General features: G+C 42.7%; 1 protein-coding gene across 1 annotated transcript in view; it reads right to left on the bottom strand.

The window, feature by feature from the left end:
- ITPRID1 (ITPR interacting domain containing 1) overlaps positions 1-17,187 on the bottom strand; it is a 94,095-nt gene that overhangs the window by 44,701 nt on the left and 32,207 nt on the right. The window contains 3 exon segments of the mRNA XM_060108298.1: positions 925-1,127; positions 3,006-3,092; positions 5,061-5,112. Coding sequence (XP_059964281.1) covers positions 925-1,127; positions 3,006-3,092; positions 5,061-5,112 — 342 coding nt within the window.

The following is a 17,187-nucleotide window of genomic DNA, read 5'->3' as shown; positions in this document are numbered from 1 at the left end:
CGGAGGAGATGTTCTTTAATGCTCTCTAAGAGAGGTTCTGTACTGAAATGATTTTGAAAACGCTGCACTGCATCCCCTCTAGAAGACTGAGAGTGCACCTCAGCATATTAAACAAATCCTGCAGCAAATAAACCTGTTTAACTGTAAGCCATCTTTCTCTCAAATTATTTGAGCACAGTACACATACTCCAAGAATATCCTCAGTAGTGTCCTAGAGAAAAGTATTCCATTGACCATCAGTTGGAGAAAAATTGCAGCATGCATGATAACTATAAGATTTAAGCACAGTTAATCCACAAATCTGAAGATATGACAGATTTATAACTACCAATTACAGCTTGGGGTGGAAATAAGCAGTGTTCTAAGCCTCACAGATGAGAAAATTAAGGTGTCACTTAGTGACTCATGATAAGCCTTGCCAGATCCCGGTTTCTCTGACCTCTGGGTATGTGGCTATGGTATGTATTAGTGCTGTTCACCAGTATTGTCTTCCTTCTGGGCATGTGGTACGACTGCACATTGTCACCCCTTTGGAGTTAAGTGCGGCCACATGATTTATTTTGGACAATGAAATCTGAGCACACTTGATATAAGTTCTGAGCAGGAGGCTTTAAGACCCAAGTATGGTTCTCTATTTCCACCTTTTCCCTGTCATTACAACCAGTGATGTTCCAGATAGTTGAGCCAAGTCCATGGATAAGGAAAACATCACGGAACAGATCTTTCTTCCTCCCAAAATATACACCAATCCGCAGTGGACATGGAGAGTGATCATGACATAAACTTGTTTCTGTTTGAAGTCACTGAGATATTGGGGTTGATTGCTACTGCACGGATCTCCTGGCCCACCCCTCCTAATGCTGTGGCTCATCTGACTGCTCATTGCCATTGCTGAGATTCTGACGCCATGTGGTCCTCACTTACTGTACAAGTTAGGGTTCTCAATGTCCATTCGCTGCTTTTGAGCTTCAAGAAAAACACGGATGTTGATTCCTCTGGCTGCTGAGTCACAATCCAGGAATCTGGCTGGGATTCGTGTGTAGATGTCTGGCTCGTCAGCACCAAACCCCAGATCCAAGAGAATCTCCACTGGATCTTTTTCCCAAAATTCCAGCCATTCAGGAATGCTGCAGTAAAAATATGAATATCTTTATCCAGTAACAGTTCACTTAACCAAAAGCCATTTTTTTTCCTAGTCACCTCACCCACCCAATCTTCCAGAAATTGAGTAAAGGAGGAATCTGAATAGACAAACAGATGGTGCATTTCCTAGAGCTCATACATACTTCCTAAAAGGACAGTCCTTCACCCCCACTCAGGAACTGCTTGTCTGTACTTTAAAATGAGTTTACTTCACAGGTTTTCCATTTCATAACAGGCAGATGTTAAATGAGATATCGCAGGGAGATTGTAGGACAAAAATCAGAGGCAGTGAAGTGATAACCACAAAAAATGGTAGTTGATGGCAATATGAAACAGAAGAAAAAAAAAACCCTGAAAACAGTAGACTAAAAAAAAGAATATTTAAAAAGAGTATCAGGGCCTCCCTGGTGGCGCAAGTGGTTGAGAGTCCGCCTGCCGATGCAGGGGATACGGGTTCGTGCCCCGGTCTGGGAGGATCCCATATGCCGCGGAGCGGCTGGGCCCGTGAGCCATGGCCGCTGAGCCTGCGCGTCCGGAGCCTGCGCGTCCGGAGCCTGCGCGTCCGGAGCCTGTGCTCCACAACGGGGGAGGCCACAACAGTGAGAGGCCCGCATACCGCAAAAAAAAAAAAAAAAAAAAAAAAAGAGTATCAGTCTGGGGCATCCCCAGTCACGCAGATTTGTTGAGGATATCACTAATTGGAGACTACAGGACTAATGTTCACAAATAATGACTTTAAGTCCCTAGGTGAGGTTAAAATATGTTCTGTATTTTTTTGGACTTGGCTGAGAAACAAGAAGTACTTTTTTCAACTTGTTTTATTCAGTGCTGGCACTTAAAATGATACCCTGCAGTTATGTGGAAATTATATTTATATATACCAGCTTACTTCCCCCTCACTGACTACCCATTTACACAAATATTTATTGAATGTCTGTCATGTTCTAGGCTCTCTGGTAGGCACCTAAGGCACAAAAAAGAACAAAAATAATATAGTTCTGCTTTCTAATGGCTCACGTTCTCATGGCCAAGAATATAATTATTGATTGATTTGTCATTAAAAATACTTTCAATATTATTTATTTTTAAATCTATATTTAATCAGGTAAGAAAGACATGAAATACACTCACTTTGTTAAAAATTGTAATGTCCTACATAAGGGTCTCCCCTTTGGCCATTACCCCTGCAAATCCTGACTGCCTTCCTACTGAATTTATGTGTATCCTTCCAGACATTTTTTTTATGTAGTTACATATATGCTTTATAGTTTTCACTTGTTGGCTTTATAAGCAGTAACTTATTCTTTCTGCATCTTGATTTTTTTTTTTTTTTTCTTTTTGTGGTATGTGGGCCTCTCACTGTTGTGGCCTCTCCCGTTGCGGAGCACAGGCTCCGGATGCGCAGGCCCAGTGGCCATGGCTCACGGGCCCAGCCGCTCCGCGGCATATGGGATCCTCCCAGACCGGGGCACGAACCCGTATCCCCTGCATCGGCAGGCGGACTCTTAACCACTGCGCCACCAGGGAGGCCCTGCATCTTGATTTTTTTCCTCTTAAAATATGACTTAAAGATCATTGTAAGTTAGTATAGTTATCTCTACCTATTCCTTTTATCACTGTACAGAATTCCATAAAATGGGTGGGCCAATAGTTTAACTGGCCATTTCCCCATCGACAGATATTTAGTCCACTTTCACTGAATCTTTTACATCCTTCTTGCAAGTTGGGGTTCCGAAATCCTTTATTCATTCTCTCATCCATCCATTCAACAAGTATTTCTCAAGTGCCTATTTGTAATTTCATGAAATCCATCGTTGAAGAGAACGATTTTTCTGGATGAAAAGTGCCTGGAGATCACGTACCTTTGTGGTATACTTGCAGCAGACTGGCAAGAGTTGAAACTGGTCCCTCTGGAGAGACTGGGAGTTTCTAAACACTGATGCAGAGATCTGCAGTCAGGGGTTGGGGGGGGGAGAAATACCAACGATGAGATGTGTTGATTTAGATAGTCCCCTGGGAGGTCATTGTGACCCTTTCCCTTCCAGAGCAAACATTTGCATTTCCTCTTTATTTCTAATAATCTCGTAATGGCCACACCTTTGAAGAAGAGAGAGCGTGCAGCAGAGGAACTGCTCCTCTCTTCAAGAGCGTTGTGTTACAGAAGGTGTAGGAATGTAAGTGTTAGGTGCCCGCAAGTGCCCATTATAAAGGTGACAGAATGTCTCACTTTGGACAGATGGCAAATCATTGGGGAACCTTTCAGGAATACAGCTTTGCTAGGCACCGACTTTCAGGAAAAAGTTAAAATTATGTGAGGTAGAGCAAGCAACCACTGAAGCGACTCTGCATGAATCCTCATAATGGTGGAGGGTTTCATACCGCATGGTTAACTCTAAGTGCTGTCTCCTGTGGTCATCCATATGCAACACTAACAAACTCCTTTCTTATGGCAAAGGCAAAAACGAGCGTCTCTCTCTCCAAATAGGCCTGCAATGCAAGTCATTTGAAAGGGTTTCCAAACAGAATGGAACCCTGTTATAATGTAGTTCACTTTTATATGGCTCAGATATACCATAACATATCTAGCCTCATCAAATATAACAGCAAGTGGGCACAAAATTGGAATTTATCAAAGAATACAATGTTGATATCAATTCTCCCAAGGAGACCAAGTTATCTTACATGGGCTCTGGAATTTGCCTTAGCCTGGTCCATATTTGGTAAGAAGAGCTGGGCCCCGCCTCTTCTTTGTTTAATTGCTTCTCTGTATTAAGGCCGAGAAAGTGCACGTTTCTGAATAATAAAGATTCTGTTTTAGACTGAGCTAGCTGAGAGCCTTGGAAGGCAGGAAGAAGATACCTTTCACTTACTGCCTCCCCTCAGTTTGCATGAGGTTTGCCATAATTTTTCTTTCACTCTGTGTTTGGGATTCACACTTTATTTTATAATGTTCAGCAGAGCTACCCAGAAACTGCCCTGACCTTGGATCCAGGAGAATCCACGTACTGTCACAGTTCTAATCAAGCTGTAGGAGCACGGATGAGTCACTGACCTTAACTTGTCATTTTCCTCTTCAACAAAACGAGTTGCCTGAGAGATTTCTGTGGTCCTCTATGATTCTGTGAGTAGCAAAAACATCTAATCTTCTAAGAGGGAAAAACTATGCCGAGGTAGCATTTTAGGTGTGAATCAGTAGGAGGTAGAGGGATACAGTGTTGAACGTTTGGTTTTCGACAAGTTCGAATTATCCGGAGAAGGCAAGAGTGACTAGAGTGTGGGAAGCAGAGTTCCCAAGCCCCCAAAGCACACTGTTTGTTCCGGTGGTTCTTACACTGGAGTGGGCCTCAGAATATTTGAAGGGCTTGCAAAAACGTAGATTTCTGATCCCTACGTCCAGATTTTCTGATGTGATGTGACTGGGGTGAGGCTTGGAAACTTGCAGTTCTACTAAGTTGCCAGGTGATGTTCCTGCTGCTATTGGGACCCCTTTGGGACCTAGTCTCTCTCCTCATATTAGGGACAATCAAAATGCTTTCTACCTAACAGTGGAAACCGTAGGCATTCTTGTCCAGCAAATAGCGTGATAATAACGGACAATATGGAAACACGGATGTAACTACTTTATGAACAGGTCCTCATGAATAGCTGAATTTTAGTAGAATACCATTTACATGGATGCTTTAATTAAACTCCCCCCAAGCCAGCATTTGCTGAGTTAATTTGCACACTCCTTTATGACAATTAAAGAACCTCTATCTCTCTCGAGGCTGGTACAAATGGTTTAGGCACTGTGGCTAAACCAGTGACAAGATCCCAAGATCCATGGCATTATAAAGAGACCTCCTCACTTCCACTTCATTTATGAAAGACGTGGCTGTAAAATCCTGCAGTGAAATAACAGTGACTCTGTCACCTACCTCGTGGAGTCTTTCACAGTCATTTGAACCATTCCTTGTTCATGAAAAGGAACTGCAACAAAAAAGAGGAGATGAGCTTAATTTCCTTTTTTTCTAAAGGAAGGTTTTCTCACCTTCAAACGAACCAACATGGCATTGATTTCCATATCCAAGACTGTATCGGCCTGAGATACAAGGCATCTCTGTAGTGAACAAGACAGAATGTAATTAATGGCTAAACTGTGTGGCAAGCACTTGAAGAAATGTGGTACTTGCTCAGTGAAGGGGGAAGTCAGTGGCAGATGAAGTAGTCAGCAAAGATTTCATGGAGGAAACAGTACTTGTCTTGGATTTTTAAGAATGGGGAGAATTTGATAGATGGAAAAGAGGTGTCATCATGAAAGAAGGGTGTCATTAGCAAGTGCCAAGCACAGTGATAGGGCTAGGCTGCTTAGATCACAAGGCATTCTGGAATACTCTCTCCTGGTACAAAAGGTTGAGGAGCAAGGATGGGGACAGGCAAAAGAACACACGAAGAACCCAGCATTCACGGAGCAGTTTCCATTAATTTGTATCACCTAATCCTTACAACAGTCTTATAATTTAGGACCTATTCTTATTTTTTCAGATAAGGAAACTGAGACTTACAGAAGTTGAGTAATGAGCCCATGACCACACAGTCAGAAGTAGCAGATCCAGGAATTTCTCATTACATTTATTATTGATTATAACAATAATAGTTACTATTTATTTAACTTAAGTTTGTGTGAGGCAATGTGCTAAGCATGTTACATGCACAATCTGTTTATCCATGAAATAGGTATCATTCATCCCCACTTAATAGAGAAGTAAATTGAGGCTCAGAGTAAATAAATTTCCCATGGCCAGTAGGATGTCACAGCCTATTTTTATTTGTTGCTGTTGTTTCTTTTCAAGACACTACGCTGTCAACAGATTGTCTTGTTGCTTATTTGAAAGCCGGAAAGAAGAGTTTATTATGTTTGTGTTAGGACATGGAGAACCATAAAAAGTTTTTGAGCAAACAAGTAAATGTGAGCAGGACGATGCTGAAAGTCCATTTGCCTGGTGAGTGGTGCTGAGGACAGAATAGAAGAGCTACTTATTGGATGTCAGAGAGGCCTATTCAGGGGCCGAAGCAGTACTCAGAACCTGTGTTGTGAGGTAACGCTGCAGCAGACATCTGTAGAAGGAAGTGTTCAGAAGATAGGCAGTTCCTCAGAAGTCCCCCACTCCATCCCCAGGGCTTCCAACTTCCTCTCACTGTGGCTCTCCTGGGCGCAAATGTGTGACATGTATCAAACTGGAAGTATTACCACCCAGCACTTCTATGAGAATGTGAAGTTCTTCACCATAAGAAATATAACACAGGTTGGGAGAGATTTTGGAAAAACAAGCTTAAATGATTGAAACATATATAAAAAAGGAAAATAATAAAGGGCTCTTCAGTCTGGAGCCAGAGTTCCTCTCTGGGTAGGGGGGTCTCTGAATAGATCTCAAGGTATCTGGGAACTTGTCTCTGAATACCAAATTTTGAGGGTGAAGATAAGAATACTCATAGTTTTCAGCTGGTATTTTTTTAAGGCTCAGTGACCCTGCCGAATGGAAAAGGGTAACTGGTCTAGAAAGATAGAGACTAGAGGTATATATTACTGAGGCGTGAGCAAATAGTGCATTCTTAATTAAGTCCGAAATACATAACTACAATTTTAAAAGGTAATGAGAAAACAGATACACTAAGTTCTGCCCTGTCACCACAAGAGCTATATAGGGTGAAAAATATTAATCTATGATAAAGGTTTAAAAATAAAGTATATATATCTCCATGCTACCACTCTCAATCTCACTCTCATAGCAGACATCATTAATCAATTACACCACTTTCTCATAGAGCCTAGATAGGCTCTCAAAATTGTCAGGAATTGAATGAGATGAAGCTTTTATGCCATCCTTTGTGTAGAGTAAACTTCATGAGTGGCTTTTTTTTGAAGAACAAACTTCACTCTTTGTTTAGAATAAACTATGAGTTTAGAATAAACTGCTTCATAGAACATTATAGGGAGCCACTACCAAGGATGGAATATCAAGGTGAATGACCATTATTATGATACAAATTTGACATTTATTAAATGTGCTATGTGATATCTGGTGACAGTTATTTATGTAAGTTAAAATATCTGACTCAAACTTATGCACCAGTTTAGAAATTAGCTTAGAATCCAAACTCCAGTCTTTTGCCCATTACCTAAGTAGTTTTAAAACTATGGGTTTTAGTGAGGAACTCTTTTGCAAATTTCTAGCAATTTAAATAGATAAAAGGAGTGCTGTTCTGGGCAGAGTGGTCTCCCATTTAGCTCTTCCTTCACTCTGTCAGTCACCTCCACAATCCAGAGTTTGAAAAACATCATCTATTCAACACCAAATCGCTCACCTAGGCAGGCATTGCTAATCCACTGCAGCACTCTTGCTCACTGAACTCAGTCTCAAAGCTTCTCAAACCATAAAGCCAATGCCAACTGATGAAAGTTGTCACATGGGAGAAAGCCTATTTGCCACTTTATTAATCATGTTATAGATGCAAGCACAGTATAATTTTTTGGCAGTCATGTTGTAATGACTTGATGAATTAAATAATAGGCTGCCCAAAATGGAAGGTTAAAATAAATATTTATCATTTTCAGCAATTTTTTGTCTATTTCTCCCTGCCCCTACCATCTCCATCTATTGCTTTGCATGTGTCTCACAAAGGCAGGCTCCATTTGTGCCTCGTTAGCTCATCCAGAGAATTCTGGAATTTCTGAGCAGCTCGTGCATAAAATACTCTGGGGTTCTAGGACATTTGGCTTCATATTCTGCCAGTACCGCCACCCTTGCGGTCTTTTCTGGTTGTCTGCTACTGCTCTGGATTTCCTAGAACACGTGAACGGATGTATACGTCCGGGCCAAGGGGTCTGGCATTGTGGCCGCAGTGAATTGCTCAAACTGTCGGACAGGAAAGGAACCATTTTCAGATACTGATGAAAAGAGTTAGCTCAGCCTTGTTGAGTTTTCAAAAACCCTAGCCCCACAGAAAATCTAAGTCATCCATAAAATTCCACATCCCTTCACTCAGGGCTTCTTCATGAGATTCTAGTGCCCACACAGATCTAGTAGCCACATTCCACGGATCACACGCTGCAGCTCTGCAGTCCAGGTTCAGGAGCAATCTGGTTGCCAGGACACCAAGGGCAGCCCCAAAGGGGAAAAGAAGCCCCTGAAGGGAACATATTTTCTAAGGAACGTGCAAAGTGGACCTGGCTAGTTCACCGTGGCGTTTTCTGGTCTGATGACGCACATGAAAGCCTTACACAGTTTTAGCATCAGCGGGCCCTCTAAGGCCCAGCTGTCGCCGACAGCTAGGGGCTGGGCAGGATGTTTGACCCCCCCTCACCTGAATCTCGCACTCACTGATATACAGATATAGCTTTTACATCTTTTGTTAGACTCTTTATACTCTTTTTGATCTTGTTTAAAATGACACAAATGTCTATCTCTAGCCAATATATTCAGACACATAGCCTTCTCTGCTGCCAAGCTTAGATTCTGGAGAAAATGAAGCCAGGGAAAATCGATATAATTTTTTAAACTCACAAGACAAGCCTGATTTTTTAAATTGTAATCTAATTATCAAAAATTAATTAGCTTCACTGCTTCATTTCCATTTTTCACTCCCTGGACACCCTGAGTCCTGGGAGACCAAGGGGCGTTTTCAGCATTACTACGTGTTTACTTCCTGATGACTGTGGAAACAGGAACTGGCCTTCCCAGTGTTGGACGCTGACAGTTGAGTCTTGCACAGGACTGTGTGAAACTATTATTCCTTGCCTGTTTGAGGTTTTTTTGGTTTTACTTTAGCTTTTTTTTTTTTTTCCACTTTGTTAATTTGTAAGGTAAACTTCCTGGAACCTGAGGACAAGCTGGTCAGGGTCAGGCCCTTGCTTCTTTGCCTGTTTTCAACAATGAACCTGAAGCTGGTAGCCCAGTTCTCAGCAGCATTGGTATTCCTAGGCTTTTGTTAAAACCCAGAAGATCCAGCAGCCCTGGCTCAGGTCTCTTCAGGGCAACATCTGCTGGAGGTGATGCGCTCTGCAATTCTCTGCAGTCTCCCCGCCTACCTGGTTCATTAGCACTCACCTGCCTGGCTCACAGAAGCATTTAAGTCTGTGACCTCTGATCAGAGCACAAATTTGACACCTAGGGAATGCCATCATGGGACAAACTGCTCCTGTTACCCCGGATTTCCCCAAGCTTCTTCAGGTAGAAGGTGGGACCCTTACAGATGCACCTGTGCTCACCACAGAAGCCTGCCTGCTAAGCCTGCTCAAATCCACACTGGCTTCTCTGAGTGCTTGGCTCTGATATTTTCTCCATTTCTTTGTCCTTCCAAGATAGCACTCTTATTAAGTTTTTAAAGCCAGATTTTACTCTCTAAAAGCATTGAGGGAACAAAGAAAGAAAGAAAAAATTCAAGTCCTCCTATCCTCAAGTTTCCTAAGGGTTGGTCTGAAGGAAAATTAAAGTGAGAAAAAAAAAATTCCCTGCTCTACTCAATACATCCCATTGCATGGGTTAAAACGCCAGTTCTGATTCCCTTTTAGATACTTGAGTCTCCAGCCACCCTCCCTACTGTTAGGTGGACTTCTGCCATCTGAAGCAGCAGACACTGCACTTAACCCTGCAAAATGTATTACTGGAGAAGATGTAGTGAGATATGCAGAAGGCACTAATTAGCACCTTTATTGGCTTGGAAAGCATTTTTTATTTTGGTTTTCCTAAGCATTTCTGACTGATTCATGGAAGACATTTGGTTCTTTGGAATATCGTCCAATAGACTAATCAAATTGCATTTTCACAGGGCTCTAAAATAATAGCATTCTGCAGCTTTCTGTATATTTAACTCCTGCATGACCAAGACACTTAGTAGAGGCAGTCATCAGGGTTTATTTGTCTCAGTTGGCAATTTATTAAACTATATTCTTACAAAAAAAAGAGACACTGACATTCTCCCTGACCTTCATGCTCAGAACTTTAAAGCCAGTTGTGATGCTTTGCTCTTCTTAACCCAGATAGCTGTTTATTTTCCAGATGCTGTGGACTCTTCTTCTCTATTCCTCTGCTGACACCCAGCCCAAGCTCTCATCACCCCAAGCTTGAGGTCATAAATAGCTTCTTCCCAAAGGGTGCACCTTCTTCCCATTGCCAGGATAAACACTGGAATCTGTCATCTCTCTTCTTAGAAACCGTTCATAACTCATTACAATAGAGACGGCAAATGTGAGACACACCTGCTTCAATTCCCCAATGCTGCACCTGTGGAGTTATTACTTATTATTCATGACCCTCTATTCAGGTGAACAAAGATATGGCTTCACAGTTCTACTCAACACAGACCCCAGCTGTAACTACCCATCCTTTGGCTGGAACTTGAGATGACACTTCTTTGCCATCCCTGTCCTAAGACGTCAAGCGTGATTCCCTCTTTCTGGATTTTAAGGCATTTATAACCTGACCACACCTTATTTAACAGAAACATGTCTCCCTTTGCTCCTTAGCGTGAAAGCTTTTCTCTCGTCTTATCACCCTATATGCTTTCCTGCACACATTCAATTTGCTTCTCACTCCGTGCCTTTATTCAAGCTCCTATTGCTTCCAGGAAATGACATCGACTTGCTTTGTCTCTTTGTTTTTTCAAAACCGTCTCTCTCTTTGATTAACTAGCTCAAGTCTCACCTTTTTTTGAAGATTGCTCAATCTGACTAAATCATGTTTATTATGGACCAGTTTTACTAAGATCTTTTTGTTGACTAGCTTTAGGGAAATCAGATGTGTGAGATGATTCTTGCCTCAGTGGCCTTTACAATTTTGTTAATGAGGCCGATCATATACTAATAATTTGAGGTAGCACAGACCAAGTGTCATATGGGTAGAACCCATGATGGATGTCACTGATGTTCAGAAGAGAGGCTGAGTCTCTTAGTGCAGATGTCAGGAAGGGCCTTACAGAGAATATGGGACTTGGGTAAAGTCTCAAAAGAAGGGCAAGAGGTAAACGGAACAGGAAAGACTTTAAGACAGGAGGAACTGGATGAAGAAAGAGAAAGAACTAGGTATAATGAGAGGAGATAAGACTAGAGAGTCTTATAGAAAATTGGAACAGGTTATATTCACATTGTAAGGGTCCTGGAAAGTCAGAGTGACATACTTGAGAGCAGGAGTCATATATTCTACATCTTTGCATCCTCCACCTTGCATAGCTCTCTGCTTTGAATGTTTTCATTTGATAAACATTATGCTTTCATATTATAAACATTCTTATAATATAGACAACAAATTTAGAACTTGATCTTATAAGTTCTTATTATTTAATAATTTTTTAAATAATTAATTTAGATTGATTTTTGGCTGCGTTGGGTCTTCGTTGCTGTGCGCGGGCTTTCTCTAATTGTGGCGAGCGGGGGCTACTCTTGGTTGCGGTACTCGGGCTTCTCATTGCGGTGGCTTCTCTTGTTGCGGAGCACGGGCTCTAGGTGCGTGGGCTCAGTAGTTGTGGCTCGCGGGCTCTAGAGCGCAGGCTCAGTAGTTGTGATGCACTGGCTTAGTTGCTCCGTGGCATGTGGGATCTTCCCAGACCAGGACTTGAACCTATGTCCCCTGCATTGGCAGGCAGATTCTTAACCACTGTGCTACCACAGAAGTCCCCAAAATGGGTTAGTTTACTCTTCAGGGACCTCTCTGAGAATCAGAGAAGAAATGTCTAAATATTAAAAAAGACAAATGAATTAACCACTCATCAAATAATCAATGGCACCAAGCAGAACTTTGATAGAAACTGTCTTTTTGCTGTAGGAGATCGTTCTGGTCTTTTTACTTGCAGTTATGCGTGGATGTGTTGTTGAACAAGCACACATGATATAAACCCACATGTTGACACATGTACTCAATGTATGAGTCTGCCCTTGCAGCATCAGGATGGTATGCTCCACAGTCAGGCAGAGCTGATGTTGGATTTGTTCTCTGGTGGTGGGAATGGGTTTGCCACAGTCCAGCTCCTCTCTCCAAGCTTTCTTATGCACAATTTTAATATGAAACCTGGGATTAGGAATGAGTCAGCAGCCTGAGAGGAGGAAATTTAACATCCATGACCATGATCCCTTTAGTACCACCGCTGACCCCAAAGAGGCTCTGAATGTCCTATTGTGTTTGTGATTATAGGAAGGTCTGTGGATCCTTACTGTGCTCAAACCAATAATCAAACTTGTTTGCTTGTGAAGTTGGTGACCAAGAGGAGTTAACTTGCACCCAGTGGTGGTGGTTCTTGGGAAGTGAAAAGAGAAAAGAAATTGAACGATGCCCATGAGGCTCTTTCCTGTCATGTGCCCTGAGCAGACAGTGTCCTGGAGATACATCAAAAGGAGACTGTCGGACCACTCAGCTAAGATACCCTAATGTTTGTCAGAAGACAGGGCAGAAGGTGAGAAACTTTTGTGAAGTGCATTAGTGAGACTCGGGATTCAAGCCGTATGGGCAGCTGTCCAACTTTCTACAGTTATTGATGTTCATACGGAAGGAAGGAGCAAGGGAAGTTATTTTTCACGAAGGGAGAAGCCCAAATGATTTCTATCGGTAAATAATCCTGGGTAAGCGATGTTTCAGTGCAAGAGACCTCAAAGCCCCAGGAGGCAAGGTCCCAGAGGGGAGACCCAGGCTCTGCCAATGGCTCTGGGAAGCCAGGGGAAGGTGCCACGACCACCTCAGTACTTCTTGGCCACTGGATCATTCCCATCATTCCCATCAGCCAATACACTTTGCCTCAATAGCTCTCATTCCTGGAAGAGAATATCTTTTGTCTCCACCTCTCCTCCAGCTGTCATTTTAATTCACTGCTCCCTTTTACCTCATAACTCCTCCAAATACTTCTCTGTTTCTCCTTCTTCTATTCCCATTTCACTTGAAAGCAGTACAATCAGGCTTTCTCCTCCAGTGTTCCTCTGAAATAGCTCTTTTCAAGGTCACCAGTGACCTAATTGCCAAACCTAACGGTCAATTCTCATTCTTCATCATATACGACACATTAACAACAGTTGACAGTGTGGATCACTCCCTCCTTGATACCCTAGCTTCACCCATCTTCCAGACACTTTTCTCTTGGTCCTCTTTTTACTTCATGACCTACTCCTTCTCCTCCTCCCTTGCTGTTTTTTCCATATCTTCCTGACTTCTTCTCTGTCTCTGTGCACTTGCTTGGTGACCTTATTTGGACTTCTGGCTTATCATCATCTATATGCCAACTAGACCCAAACATTTATCTATTCCCGGACTTTCCCCTGAACTCCAGATTTGTATTTCCAATTCGTACTGATGTATACCTATTTACTAGTATCTCCTTGGGTATCTATTAGGTATTTGAGTCACAGCATGCCTAAAATTGCATCTCTTACCACCAGCCTGATACTTCATGTTCTTCCCAGCCCAATAAGTAACCATGCATCTTCCCAGATGCTTGTGCAAAATCCACTGCATTCATCCTTGACTTCTCTCTCTTTCATACCCTACATCCATGAGCATATCCTGTCCTGCCTATATTCCAGATATATCTAGAATCTAGCACTTCTCTCTGCAACAACTGCTACTGCCCTGGTCTGTGCCCCCATCCTCTCTCCTCTGAATTATTTCCTTAGCCTCCTAACTGGGCTCCCTGCTTCAAAATTTTCCCCAGCAGAGTTCATTTTCCAAGTAGCAGCCAGAGCTGTCCTGTTAAAAAGAACCAAGACTATGCCACTCCTTTCTATAAAACATGTTAAAAGTTCACTTTTCCCTCAGAATAAAAGTCAAAGTACTTACAGGGATACATATAGCCCTAAATTATTTGGCCTCTGAATAATTCTTGAACTCATAGCTCTTTACTGTATCCCTTGCTCATTTAGCTGCAACCATTCAGGCCTCCTTGCTGTTCTTGGAATACAGAGGGTACATTCCCACCCCAGGGCCTTTGCACATGCTGTCTCATTTGCATGGAGCAGCTCATCCTACAAATAAGCAAATGTCATGTAACTTCACTTCTTTCAGGTAGCTGCTCACAGCTAACCTTATCTAAGATACCTTCCCTGGCCATCTATACTCCTGGCATATTACATATTTATTTGTTTTTTGTGTCTATCTCCACTGCATCTTTCTTTTTTGCTATCTCCAATCTTAATGGAGTGTCTAGTTTGGAGGAGGCATTCTATACATATTTGTTAAATAACTGAAGAATGGAATAAAAGGGCATTTGTCAGAAGTGTTGTGTGCTTATGGACAAGGAAATGAAGTTGATAGCATGTTTGTTCTCTAGTCTCCAGACTAAGTCTAAGGCTCAAGGAGAGATATGGGCTGCAGGAAGAAGCTGAACGTTTATTTCCATCATGAGTTTTTTTTTTTTTTTTTTTTTTTTTTGCAGTATGCGGGCCTCTCACTGTTGTGGCCTCTCCCGCTGTGGAGCACAGGCTCCAGACGCACAGGCCCTGCGGCCATGGCTCGCGGACCCAGCCGCTCCGCGGCATGTGGGATCCTCCTGGACCGGGGCACAAACCCGTGTCCCCTGCACCGGCAGGCGGACTCTCAACCACTGCACCACCAGGGAAGCCCTCCATCATGAGTTTTGTGTGACACAGAACACTAGTCATGCTGCCTAGATCCCTACATTCAGTATAATAGAAAAGTGTTTCTACAAATTCTGCAAGAACTAGAGCACTATAAGGACTCAAAGGCAGTACCCAGAGGAGCACAAGAAAAACTAATGCTCTGGGAGGAGCTTCAAGATGGCGGAAGAGTAAGACGCGGAGATCACCTTCCTCCCCACAAATACATCAGAAATACATCTACATGTGGAACAACTCCTACAGAACAACTACTGAACGCTGGCAGAAGACCTCAGACCTCCCGAAAGGTGCGTGAGGAGAGGGGATTAAGAATGTCGCTTAAAGGAGCTCCAGAGATGGGCACCAGCCAAGGCTATCAGCGCAGACCCCAGAGACGGGCATCAGACAGTAAGGCTGCTGCTGTAGCCACCAAGAAGCCTGTGTGCAAGCAGAGGTCACTGTCCACACCTCCCCTCCTGGGAGCCTGTGCAGCTGCCACTGCCAGGGTCCTGTTATCCAGGGACAACTTCTCCAGGAGAACGCACGGCGCGCCTCAGGCTGGTGCAATGTCACGCCGGCCTCTGCTGCGCAGGCTCGCCACGCATCCGCACCCCTCCTTCCCCCAGGGCCTGAGTGAGCCAGAGCCCCTAATCAGCTGCTCCTTTAACCCCATCCTGTCTGAGTGAAGAACAGACGCCCTCAGGCGACCTACACACAGAGGCGGGGCCAAATCCAAAGCTGAACCCCGGGAGCTGTGCGAACAAAGAAGAGAAGGAAATTTCTCCCAGCAGCCTCAGGAGCAGTGGATTAAATATCCAAAATCAACTTGATGTACCCTGCATCTGTGGAATACCTGAATAGATAACGAATCATCCCAAATTGAGGAGGTGGACTTTGGGAGCAACGATATACATATTTTTTTCCTTTTTCTCTTTTTGTGAGTGTGTATGTGTATGCTTCTGTGTGTGATTCTGTCTGTATAGCTTTGCTTTTACCATTTGCCCGAGGGTTCTGTCTGTCAATTTTTTTTATTACTTAAAAATTTTTTTTTCTTAATAATAATTTTTTAAATAACTTTATTTTATTTTACTTTACTTTATCTTGTTCTTTCGTTCTTTCTTTTTTTTTCCTCCCTTTCATTGTGAGCCATGTGGAGGTCAGGCTCTTGGTGCTCCAGCCAGGTGTCAGGGCTGTGCCACTGAGGTGGGAGAGCCCAGTTCGGGACACTGGTCCACAAGAGACCGCCCAGCTCCACGTAATATCAAATGGTGAGAATCTCCCAGAGATCTCCATCTCAACACCAAGACCCAGCTCCACTCAATGACCAGCAAGCTACACTGTTGGACACCTTATGCCAAACAACTAGCAAGACAGGAACACAACCCCATCCATTAGCACAGAGGCTGCCTAAAATCATAATAAGGCCACAGACACCCCAAAACACACCACCAGACGTGGACCTGTCCACCAGAAAGACAAGATCCAAACTCATCCACCAGAACAGAGGCACTAGTCCCCTCCACCAGGAAGCCTACACAACCCACTGAACCAAACTTAGCCACTGGGGACAGACACCAAAAACAACAGAAACTACGAACCTGCAGCCTGCGAAAAGGAGACCCCAAACACAGTAAGTTAAGCAAAATGAGAAGACAGAGAAACACATAGCAGATGAAGGAGCAAGGCAAAAACCCACCAGACCAAACAAATGAAGAGGAAATAGGCAATCTACCTGAAAAAGAATTCAGAATAATGATAGTAAAGATGATCCAAAACCTTGGAAATAGAATGGAGAAAATACAAGAAATGTTTAACAAGGACCTAGAAGAAGTAAAGAGCAAACAAACAGTGATGAACAACACAATAAATGAAATTAAAAATTCTCTAGAAGGGATCAATAGCAGAATAACTGAGGCAGAAGAACGGATAAGTGACCTGGAAGATAAAATAGTGGAAATAAATACTGCAGAGCAGAATAAAGAAAAAAGAATGAAAAGAATTGAGGACAAGTCTCAGAGACCTCTGGGATAACATTAAAGGCACCAACATTCGAATTATAGGGGTCCAAGAAGAAGAAGAAAAAAAGAAAGGGACTGAGAAAATATTTGAAGAGATTATAGTTGAAAACATCCCTAATACGGGAAAGGAAATAGTTAATCAAGTCCAGGAAGCACAGAGAGTCCCATACAGGATAAATCCAAGGAGAAACACGCAAAGACACATACTAATCAAACTATCAAAAATTAAATACAAAGAACAAATATTAAAAGCAGCAGGGGAAAAACAACAAATAACACATAAGGGAATCCCCATAAGGTTAACAGCTGATCTTTCAGCAGAAACTCTGCAAGCCAGAAGGGAGTGGCAGGACATATTTAAAGTGATGAAGGAGAAAACCTTACAAACAAGATGACTCTACCCACCAAGGATCTCATTCAGATTTGATGGAGAAATTAAAACCTTTACAGACAAGC

Source organism: Mesoplodon densirostris, chromosome 9 (genome assembly GCF_025265405.1).
Source record: "Mesoplodon densirostris isolate mMesDen1 chromosome 9, mMesDen1 primary haplotype, whole genome shotgun sequence".
NCBI lineage: Eukaryota > Metazoa > Chordata > Mammalia > Artiodactyla > Ziphiidae > Mesoplodon > Mesoplodon densirostris.
Note: the sequence above shows the minus strand (reverse complement) of the source record. Positions and strands in the feature narration are given on the sequence as shown.